The 12,340-nt window shown below is 39.8% G+C and overlaps 1 protein-coding gene across 1 annotated transcript in view; it reads right to left on the reverse strand.

Moving 5' to 3' along the window:
- The window catches only part of Adam32 (ADAM metallopeptidase domain 32), a 104,084-nt gene that overhangs the window by 65,314 nt on the left and 26,430 nt on the right, over window positions 1-12,340 (reverse strand). The window contains exons 7-9 of the mRNA XM_028768144.1: window positions 11,599-11,667; window positions 10,040-10,111; window positions 9,673-9,839 (exon numbers count right to left, since the gene is read on the reverse strand). Coding sequence (XP_028623977.1) covers window positions 9,673-9,839; window positions 10,040-10,111; window positions 11,599-11,667 — 308 coding nt within the window. The remainder of the gene's footprint in view (window positions 1-9,672; window positions 9,840-10,039; window positions 10,112-11,598; window positions 11,668-12,340) is intronic.

The raw sequence follows: 12,340 nt of genomic DNA on the forward strand, positions 1-12,340 counted from the left end.
CAGAATTTGAGAGAAAGCCCAACCAATGACTGACCCAGCTTGAGATTCATGCCGCGAGAGGGAACCTATCCCTGACACAACCTATGATGTTCTGCTATACTTACAGATAGGAGCCTAGCAAAACTATAATTTAAAAGACTTTAATCAGAAACTGATGGAAACCGGGGCAGACCCCGACAGCCAAACATTAGGTAGAGCTTAGGGAATCCTGTCGAAGGTGGGGAGGAAGGATTGAAAGAGCCAGAGGGGTCAAGGACACCTACAGAATCAGCTAACCTAGGCCCATAGCAGCCCATAGAGACTAAACTGCCAACCAGAGAGCATGCATGGGATGGACCTAGGCAGTCTGCACATATGTAACAGTTGTATACCTGAGTCTTCATGAGGTACTCCTAAAGTGGGAACAGGGGCTGTCTCTGACTACATTGCCTGACTTTGGATGCCTTTCCCTTAACCTAGTTGTCTTGTCTAGCCTCTATAGAATAACATGCATGTAATATTACTACAACTCAATATGCCAAAGCTGGCTGATATCCGTGGGAGGCCTCCCCTTTCCTGAGGAGACAGGGAGCAGGGATAAGTGGGGGAAGGAGGGAAAAACTGGGAAGTAGAGGAGGGAGAGGAAGCTGTAATTGAGATGTAAAGTAAATAATGAATAATATGTGGCTCCCTCTTACACACAGGACTGTCCTCAATAGAAGCAATGACTACAAAGTCTGACGGATACTTAGGTATAGAGACCAGAATGGTAGAAGTTCAGAGCCAAACTGTCCTGGGCCAATTTCAGCCCCATTTATTACCTAGCTCTGCATATGGCCTAACATGTATAAACAGACCCCTAGCTTCCACCTACTAAAAAGAACAATGGGCTTGGTCCACATCAAAGACCAATAGCTAAGTTATCCGCATCTGCTGTAGTCTGCCCACCTGATGAGCCCAACAAGGTCTGAAAAGGTGCCTTGATATAAGACTTTCTTTGTTCTGTAAAACTTCACAAAATTGTTACATTAGAACCTGGGGTTTGGGGTAACCTGAATCTATGTACACAGGTCATGGTCAAGTCATAGTTGGCTCCAGAATAAACCATCTCTTGTCCCCTTTGAGGTAAGAGCTCTGTACTTGCATGGGCCATTTCTTGTCCTGTTCTCCCCTAGACACAAAGGGACTAGAGGCTGAGCTGTCCCTTCTCAGTGGAGCAGCACACAGCTCCAGGGAAATTTGTTGATTTCCACTGAAGGGCCAGAATCTTGGTTCAAACTTGCTTGCTTCCCACTCTACGGATCTGTAGTCTCTCATTCCTGGCACCAGTGAGTTAGAATCTCTTTTCATAATGTATCTGGGTAAAGATTTGTCAATGGTTTTTTATCTTGAATACTTGTTTTCATTTTATTAATTTTATGCATTTTTTGCTAACCTCTTTTGTCTTCAATGTTTATGCTTAACTTGCTGAGGTGGAGAGGGGTGCCTAAATGTTTTAATGAAAAGACCAATATGGGCATGGTTCCATCTCTGCAGGAACAGTATGTGCTAGGAACCCTGAGTCATTGCTCGGCTCCTACAAGTATTAATGTGAGTTTTATGTATTGTTTGTCTCTGAATACTTTCAAATTTTTAAAATGTTCACTGAGTCACAAATCATTTAAATGCATATGTTTTCATTCCAAACATTAGAAGAAATTTAAAAATAATCTCTTACTCTGCTTTTAAACTAATTCTGTGGTTAAAGAATATATATTAATAGTGGGATTTTTTCAATGTTTGGATATTTGTTATATCCAAAATGTTCATTTTTGCATGTTCATTTTGCACACATATTTTGCTCAAGTATGTGTAATGCTCTATAAATGTCAATTAGTTCAAGTTAGTTAATAGTCACGTTTAAAATATGCAGCAAATTTTAACTTAGTTTTCTCTTCTTTGTTGTGAGTTTTAACTCTGTGTATTGTAAGGCTCTGTAATTAGTGTTGTAAATGCCCATGCATACAGGGTAATCACCTTTCATTATTATTTGACGTGGGCCTTAGTAAAATTCTTTTCCCTGGGTTCTTCACCTGGTAGCATAGCTGGCCCAGCTTCTTATTACTAAAGCACATGGTTTTCATCATTTTGCTTTCTCTAAAACTATGTTTTATACACATGGACCACAACAAGCTCTTACTTTTTCAATTTGATACTACATGAGGTGGCCTGTATGAGACGCTCCCCATAAGTCACAGGCACTCAAATACTGGGTGGGTCCTTATTTGGTGGCTGTTTGGGCATTAGGACTAGAAGGTATGGCCTTGCCAAAAATGCATGTTACTGGGGTGCAGGGAGCTTTGAGGTGTCAAAAGACTCAGATCAACCCATTTGCAGAGTGCCCTCTGCCTCCTGCTCAAAGTTTGAGATGTAAGCTCTCTGCTGTTCCTGCTGCCATGCCTTCCCTTTGCCATCATGGTCTCTAACCCACTAGAACCATAAGCCCAATTAAATACTTCCAAGTTGCCTTGGTCATGGTGTTTTAGTACAGCACTAGAAAAGTAACTGATATACTACAGTCTCTGGCTTCAAATTCTTCTATTTAAATCAAATATAATGTGACTAATGGGAGTGACTTAAATCTGTCATCTGACTCTTTGTTTATTTAACATTTGGATTGAGGACATCTCTATGTCCCTATCTTATTGCTTTTGCGATGGCTTATCATCTATTATCTTCTTTTCCACAGTGGCTTCGACTCTTGTATTATGCACCTTTAACATGACAACTTTAGTCACTGTCTTTTCCTACTTCTCAGATGCAGTACCACAGAGGGCAAGTCAAGAGCCCACTGGGTAGTAAACAGATCCGTCCCTTAGGTCAGCTGACACCATTTAAGACTGGGACTTTTTGATCTCCTACATGGCACTTCATTTGCTCTCCATGTCATAGGCATAAAGCCACAGGGCAGTGCCATGACTCTCAGTACAATAAGAGTAAGACCACTCTTCATGGGTTAGCACCTAGGGATCAATAAGTAGCATCTTATTACTCCTCAGAGGAATGGTGTCAACAGAGTCCTAGTCAGAGACAGCTCCTGCTCCTGCCCCAAAGCAGTAATAAACAGCTTCAATTGAGACAAAGAAGGAAGCAATGCACCAACTGCAGACCAGAAAAGCCCTGGGCATAGACCAACACCTGGAGAGGAGATAACAGCCATGGACAAACATTCAGAAATAATAAGGAGGTAGCCTTCTCAGAGCTGCTGGAAGGGCAGGCATCAACAACTCAGGTCAGAAAGATGGGTAGAAACACAAGTTTTTTAAAATCTATCATCATTAACACATTTTGAGACTTTTCAAGGAACCATAGTCTCACCTAATGGCCAGAACAAAGTATCTCAGCTGTATAGGCTCTCAAATAATTTAAAGTAGCTCTCTCAAGGAAATCTCATAAAATTCCAAAACAAGTCAGTATGCTGGCAGAGATTCTTTTTTTTTTTATTGGATATTTTATTTACATTTCATATGTTATCCCCTTACCCCATCCCCCACCCACCCGGGAACCCCCCATCCCCTTACCCCTCCTCCTTCTTCTCCAGCTGCCAGAGATTCTTAAGAGACATTTTCTAAAATCAAATGAAAATTCTCAAAATTATAAATTATAATAAATCAAAGCACAAGAGAATATATCCATTGCAGAACAGATCAAATAGAAGAAATAAAGTCAGAGCAGAAAGAACAAGCAAAAAACAATGAAGAAAACTTAGGAAAAAAATCTTAAAAAAAAAAGAAAAAGAAATGTTCTCAATACCGGGCTATTTTAAAAATGCATTGAAGAGAACAAAAGGAAAAGAATGAAGGGAATTAAGGAAATTTTTGATGGCATTGAAAGTATAAGTATTATGAATAATGGGGCTCAAGGGGTCTTGAGAATTCCAAGAGGGTAAAAGCTTATTCAAAGAGGTAATGATTTAAAAAAAAAAATTTTAAATTCCAAACTGAGACCACAAAAAAAATCTAAGTAAACTGGAAGTCACAAGTTATCAGTCAGATTCATACAACTAATCCTTTCCTAAGATACAGAACGATGGCTTTTAAAGACTAAGAGATGATTCTCAAAACAGCAAGAAATGAAGACTCCCTTTCTACTGACAGGTAATTTATCAAGCAGAAAGAAGCCTTACAAGCTAAGACAGGGTGACATCACATATCCACAGTGCTGGAGGAGAGACCTGTGAATCAAAAATACTATACCTGGCAAAGTTATGCTATAGAGATAAAATGTAAAGACATCCCTGGGCACATAAAAGCTGGGGGAGTTTACTAACAAAGCATACCCTATAAGAAATGCTAAAGGGAATGTTTCAAGCTAAATGAGGAAGATGCTAAGTGAGTAAGAAGGAAACATCAACATGTATATAACTCAGAGATAAGAGTAAGCATCTAGGAAAAAAGGGGGGGAGTAGGAGGTCAGGTTCAGGTATGGGAAGAGACAGGAGAGAAGTCCAGAGAGACAGAAGAATAAATAGAAATATGTAGCAGTGTGGGGTGGGGAACAGGGGAACCACTAGAAAGTCTCAGGGATGGGAGAGGCTCCCAGGACCCAATGATGATACCAGCCGAAATACAAATTACCCAACAGAGGGTAGGGTAGATAGAACCTGAAGAGGCCACCCCTACTAGATAGGTATGGCCCTGAGTTGAGGGAAGGGGTCACACACCCATCTCAAATATTTTAACACAGAATTGTTCCTATCTAAAGGAAACGCAGGGACCCCCCCCCAAAAAAAAAAATGGAGCAGAGACTGAAGGAGAAACCATCCAGAAACTGCCCCACCTTGAGATCCATCTCATCCACAGACACTATTGCTGATGCCAAGAACTACTTGCAGACAAGAGTCCAGCAGGGCTGTCCTCTGAGAGGCTCTGCCAGCACCTGATTAAAACAGATGCAGACATTCACAGCCAACCATTGGACTGAGCCCAGGGACCTCAGTAAAAGAGATAGGGAAGGACTGAAGGAGCTGACAGGAACTACAACCCTATAGGAAGAACAACAATATTAACTAACCAGACCCCTCGGAGCCCCCAGGGACTAAACAACCAACCAAAGAGTACACATGGGTGGACCCATGGCTGTTGGGAGCCGCCACGAGAGCTGACAAAGTCCGCCATCGCTAGGTGGCGCTGTCGCCCGTAATTCTTCCTAGTACCAAGTAAACTGCGCATGTGCCATGGTAAGCCCGCCAAAACTAAGCCCATCCCACGGCGTTTGGCGCGCTACGAGTAAGCAGCCAATCAGGGGGTGAATACCCCGCTCTGGGGTATATAGGCAGTGCTTTCCCACGCCTTCTCGTCTTCTTCCACCATCTTGGTTTTGGGGAAATAAACGTGTTCATACGGAAGGATTCTGGCGTGTGTGTGATGTGTGTGTGTGCGCGCGTGTGTGTATGTTTTTTGCCGGCGAGACCACTTCACGTGCGCCCCGCACACATGGCTCCCACTACATATGTAGCAGAAGATTGCCTTATCTGCCATCAGTGGGAGGGGAGGCCCTTGATCCTGTGGCGGCTTGTTGCCTCAGCTAAGGGGAATGCTAGAGGGGTGAAGCAGGAGTCGGAAGGGTGGGGAGTATCCTCTTAGAGGCAAAGGGGAGGGAGAGGGGGAGGAGGTTTGCAGAGAGGAGACTGGGAAAGGAGACAACATTTGAAATGTAAATAAATAAAATAATCAATATAAAAAAAGTAAGCATCCAGTTAATTCAAAGTTCTATGCTACCATAAACACGGAACGTAAACCTGTCACACACAACTTGAAGAGTATAATATATCAAGAGCTAGACAACTTGGGAAGAGTAAAGGGGGAATTAAAGGTTAGAAATGGGTGAGAAATAGTGCAAGTGCCAAGGAGTTTTCTCTATTTTCCTGTTATTCTTCTACTTTTTCCTCGATGCTAAATAGCCGTTATTTCAAAACTGCTTGCTATAACCAAAAGATGAACTTTAAAGGCATTACGGTAACCACAAAGCAAAAATGTTTAACATACAAACTGAAAAGGTAAGCAAGGGATCACAGCAGCACATAATTAGAGAAAAACTACTTACTCACAAAGTTAGGCTTTATTCACTGGCAATTGCTTTAAATGTAAATGGATCAAATTCTCAAAATTAAGTCAGTGATTGACTGGATTAAAATACAGCACCCAACTCTATGATACTCATAAGAATCTCACTTTACCTCCAGGAATACAGACTGAAAACAAAGGAGCGCTATAAGGCATTCTATGTAAATGGAATAAAAAGCAGGGTAGTTACAGGCACATAAAATAAAATTTAAAAATCTCCGAACAATCGCCTAACATTGTACTTCAAAGAACTAGAAAAAATAATGAAACCCAGACTTAGCAGAAGGAAATAAATAACAAACAAACAAACAAACAAACAAAAACAGAGTAGAACTAAATGAAACTAAGAAGCAAGAGCACCATACAAATGGATAGACCTAGAACCACAAAAGAAAATAATTGACAGGGTCACTGAGAAGAGCAGAGAAAACAAGACTAGAATATCTTAGCACTCAGAAGTTACCACAGAACACTAAATCCTAGAAGATAGAACACCTGGGCAGCTGCTATGATCTACAGGTCTAAGAAGAAGGAAAAGGATAGAAGCTCTCAGACTCAAAGAGAGAGGATAAAATTTAGTCTCCACATAAATGCCAGAGAGCATGATGGCCAGCCTCTAACTCCAACTCATGGAATGCAAAGGTAGGGCACCCCATAAACAATCTGGCTAGCAAGATGGGCCATATTGGGGTCTAATAACAGATGGGGGATGAAGACAGAGTGAGGAAGGAAAGCTGCTGCCCTGGGGGAATTCAGAATGAAATTACTTCCCTCCCTGTAGGAGGACAGTTGAAGAGAGAGTGTAGGGCACATGGTTAGAGGAGGGGACTCTGAAGTCTTTAGTAAAAGTAGATAGTTCATAGATTTGTCATAAACACATATCTTAAGAGGTCGTATGCAAAGCGAGAGCCTACTATGAAACATGACTGTGATTAACCCATTATTTATAGCCAAATTCCAGACACTATCACTGAGAAACAGATAAATTATCCTCAATGATGTTTTGCTTTAACTAGCTAGTTATGATTATAAAGATAATCTGAAAATTATGAACTCAAAAAAAAATACTACCTAGAAAACAAAAAAAAAGTAAATGCTAGTTGAAAAGTTCCATCATTTTAAAAACAAAGATAAATGTTTGAAAAAAATGTACATGCAGAAAACAAAAAGTCGCAAGCAAACATTAACAAACCCAACCTGGCCACCCAAGATACCATCAGTAGTCTGGAAATCAAAAAATCATTGAAAGATCCCAAAGAAAAGCCATTTGGTAAAAGTTGACATGTAGTCATGATTTTTAAAACTTACTTTTAAAATGGAAGGCTAAATGGCTTTTACACTAACTTCATCGTGAATATGGTTTCTAATCTTAGGAAGTCAAGTCTTTTACTTTTGGATCAAGAATAACATAAGATTACTTTGATTTTTGCTCATTACAATCTTAGGACAGAGTAAGCTCATTAAAAGAAGTAAAACTTGTAGCACCCAAATGACACGATTTTATATCCAAAAAAAAAAAAAAATCAGAAAACACAAGGACCATGAGATGGCTCAGTGGATAAAGTCACTTGCTTCATACATGACCACCTGAGCTCCCAGGAATCTACATGACAGAAGGAAAGAAACGACTTCTGAAAATTAACCACTGTCCTTCTCATGCACCCTGTGGCATACACGTACACATACACACATGTACACATACACACATGTACACATAAGTCAATAAATCAGTGTGAAAGAATTAGGACATCTTATTATTAACTAATTATTAATAATGAGTTACTAATTATTAATAATGAGTTCAATCAACACAGAGGACAATCCATAATGTAAGCCATGCACTTCAGTTAATAATGAATCACTATTGTTTCAAAAATTATAAAAAGTACCACCCAACACGAAATGTTAACAACAGTAATGGAACTGAAGAGGTACGGTGAGGGAGTACCTGGAAATCATCCTCTATGCCTGTATCTGTAAGGTGAAAACTTGTGAAAAAAAAAAAAAAAGGAGGAGGAGGAGGAAGAGGAGGAGGAGGAGGAGGAGGAAAAAGTGGAGGAGGAGGAAAAAGAGGAAGAGGAGGAAAAAGAGGAGGAGGAGGAGGAGGAGGAGGAGAAAAGTAAAATCTGTGCATGTAAAAAAATGAATTTAGGTAATTATAATTTCAAAAATCTTTCAAAAAGCCAATAACAAAAAACAGTAATAATCTCATACTTGTGGTGGTTTCAATGAGAATGGCCCCTCGTCAACTCATATATTTGAATGTTTAGTCACCAGGGAGTGGAACTATTGAAGAGATTATAAGGATTAGGAGGTGTTGTCTTGTTGGAGGAAGTGTGTCATCGCAGGTGGGCTTCGAGGTTTCCAAAACTCAAGCCAGGTCCAGTCTCATTCTCTCTGTCTCTGTCTCTCTCTGTCTCTCTCTGTCTCTCTCTGTCTCTCTCTTTGTCTCTCTCTCTGTCTCTCTCTGTCTCTGTCTCTCTCTGTCTCTATCTGTCTCTGTCTCTCTGTCTCTCCATCCCCTTTGTGGCCTGCAGGTCACGGTGTAGCTCTCAGCTACTTCTCCAGTCTGCCTGGATTCTTCCAAACTTCCCCCCAATGATGGACTGAACCTCTAAAATTGTAAGCCAGACCCAATTAAATGCTTTCATTTGTATGGATTGCCTGGATCATAGTGTCTCTTCCCAGCAATAACAAAGGCAGTACATATAGACATTAACTGCATTTCTGTATATCTACAACATACATTAGAGCATTAAAATATTAACATTAGCAAAAATTAATAGACCTAGCAATAAATACCAGAGTTATGGAAGAACTCCAGTAAAAAAAAAAAAAAAAAAAAAAAAACATAAAAGTTTTTCAGGAGACTAGAAGAATTATTTGAAAAATGGAGAGATGTAGCCATACTCATTGAATGGAATGTTCTACATAATAAAAATGTACATGACACTGAACATATATCAGTCCTTCCAAATGAATCAATTAAATTACTTAAAGCCATGTAGGAACTCTATACAAGGCTGTTTACAGAGCAAATTGTGACACAGTGCTGGTCTATCTATATGACAGAAAATCAGATTGTATCCCTCTTTATATTATATCAAAATTAGTTGAGTTGCATATATTTGGAGATAAATACTTACATATGAAGACATCCGTGGTATATTGCTAGCAATTCTTATATATAGCTGCCATTTATCATCTTTATACGTTTTAAAAATAATAGAGAATATCGATTCAGATAAATACTCGTGAACAACTTCACACTGGCCAACCGTATAATCAACATATAAACTTTACTGGATGAATCCTGACTCTGTCTCAGGGTTAAAGAAACATCGGACTCTGCTGTGACATCGCACAGGCTCTCGAGAGTCAGAAAATGGATGGAGCTCTGTAAATTTCAGTCCATTGTATAATGAAAGAATAATACGCTTAGAAACAAATGTCATTCACACCTTTTTGCCGCCTGACAGTTGGAAAGCACAAATAAAGCACGTACATGATCAGAAATGAATAACAGCTCCCTGGATTAAGCTCTAGCACGCATTTTTGGTTTTCTTTATACAGTATCAAACATTCTTACATGAACAGATACGCAACATCATGAGGTCTTAGGGTAAGATAGGACTGCTTCCATTCTAAAAAGCTACGCAATAATTCATCTGCTTCACCAACTGTCGGAATCTTATTCTTATCTGACCACAACTCCAATGAGGACAACACAACAGTAACCTTGAGTTGGGCAAACACCTAGAACAGAAGAAACCAATATACACAGTTAATCTCTCTAATTTTATAATGCCCTAGGCCAGAAAATATCTTGAATTTTTCACAAATCCATACTCTGTTTATATGCATGGCTTAATTATTCAGAAATGTCACATCAAGTTAGTACGAAAGATCATTTCAAAATGAAAAAAAAATTCTGGTATAAAAAGGGAAATACTTACTGAATTTATAAGATTGATAATTTCAATGATTTTATTTGTTACAATCATGCTGTCAGAGCCCAAGTAATCATACTAAAAGACAGAAATAATTTTATAAATTAATTAAATAAATTAATTGTATAAATTAATTAAATTTAATAATTTAAAATACTATTTTTGTATGATGGTTTGAGTACTTATATCTACTATCTGAAGTTTGATGATGATATAGAATTCAGTATTTCAAATAGGATACACAATTCTCAATGGGATACTATTACAGAACATATTTGTACACATACACTCACATTCACAAAAACACATACACACACATACATGTTGACTATGGATTGACCCAAATGACATCTTGTAGGTCCCATGATTTTAAACACATCCTCTGGCCTTTCCCAGAAGTCTAATAAATCAACTATTAATCTGTTCTCCCTCAAATCTTCTTACCTCTGCTTCAATTCTGGATTCCTAGCAAGATCTACCATGTTAAGACTGGAACTGCTAACATGTATTTTCTGTATTCTCTGTGATATTCCACAGCGTGATAATCAAAAATGGACCATCAGACCAAAACCTGGAAAATACATATATCCTAAAAGCCATATAATTTTTTGTTTATGGGAGTTGAATATGCTTGGCCCAGGGAGTGGCACTATTAGGATGTGTGGTTCTGTTGGAGTAGGTGTGTCACTGTGGGTGTGGCTTTAAGACCCTCACTCTAGCTGCCTGGAAGTCAGTATTCTGCTAGCAGCCTTCTGATGAAGATGTAGAACTCTCAGCTCCTCCTGCACCACGGCTGCCTGGATGCTGCCATGCTCCCACCTTGACGATAATGGACTGAACCTCTGAACCTGTAAGCCGGCCCCAATTAAATGTTGTCCTTAGAAGAGTTTGCCTTGGTCATGGTGTCTGTTCACAGCAGTAACACCCTAACTAAGACAGGAGTCAAGAATCTAGAGACAGCTTCCTATTAGGAAACAACAGAGTGGGGGAAGAGCAGCACCACTTCTGTGTTTTACTGCAGCACACGCAGGTGTGCCAGCCACTGCTGCCAGTCAAACATTATAGGACTTCAGGCTTGCAGGAATTGTCTCTTAATAAGGTGATCTTGACTATTCGGTTTTCAGTTAGCAAACTGTTGATACTGCACTATCTCTGACGGGAAGTGAGAAGACGGGAATGTTCCAGTTCCCTCTAACCTGGGCCATCACATATTCACACAGAATATTTAAAAAGGACACCAAAGTGTGTCAACATTTTGAAACTCTTTTAAAATGTTTTTAGATGATTGCTATCATTATTATTATTAATTTTACTGTATCTTAGTGTTTTGCCTGCATGGATGCTTATACACCATATGCATGCCTTGTGCCCTCAGAGGTCGGAAGAAGGCACTGGATCCTCTGGAACTACAGTTACAGAGGGTGGCGAGTCATCACACAGATGCTGGAACTCGAACCTGGGACCTCTGGGAGAGGAGCAAGTAAGTGTTCTTAATTGCTAAGTTGACTTGAAGTCAACTCTCCAGTCCCACACCAAATATATAAATGAAAAGCAAAGACACATACCAAAGCTTTGTCCACCACAATAGTCATCTCTAGATAGAGGGGAAACGAGGTTTTTAAAGGTGACTTTGGCTAGAAAGAAACAAAAGCACATAAACATTTAAGTTTTCATAATGTAGTTACTTGGAATTCTTTGTTAAAGCTATTAGGGGAACACTCAGGGCAAGCACTAGTGGGGTCGTACAGTTGGACAAGCTGCTATATAGTGCTTGGGTGTTAAAGCATGGAATTTAGTAAGGAGAACATTGATTATGCAGTCACCCATTAATCAACAGCTTCTGACTTCTCAACTCCTCCTATACTAAAATTGGAATGAAGTACCCATGTGCTTTTTTCAACCGTCTATTTGATCTGAATGCCAGAATGGATTAAACTAATTTCAAGATTGTAAAGATGTTGAAGACCAAGAAACTAGGGTTGTGTTTCATTCCTTTCTGTAGCATGTGACTGTAACATCTCGAAAGAGGCAAGTCTGCTTCCCCTGGCTCCTCATCAGAGCTGCTGGTCAGTAACTGAATGGGAAATACTGTGGTGCCAGCTCAGCCCAGGTTGCCTCTGGCTGTCACGTGTGCCCTTAGAGTACCAGCTTGTGCATAGCCTGCCAGCCCAGCATACAGCAAGAGACACAGGAAGATACTTTTAGGGAATAAGGCAATCCATTGCTTTAGTGAAAAACAGGAAACAAAAACAGCTACCAACTTTCAGTGAAAGCCCACCATGGAAACCCAGCTCACTGGCATCAGTG

This window comes from Grammomys surdaster, unplaced genomic scaffold, assembly GCF_004785775.1.
Source record: "Grammomys surdaster isolate TR1022 unplaced genomic scaffold, NIH_TR_1.0 185, whole genome shotgun sequence".
Taxonomy (NCBI): Eukaryota; Metazoa; Chordata; class Mammalia; order Rodentia; family Muridae; genus Grammomys; species Grammomys surdaster.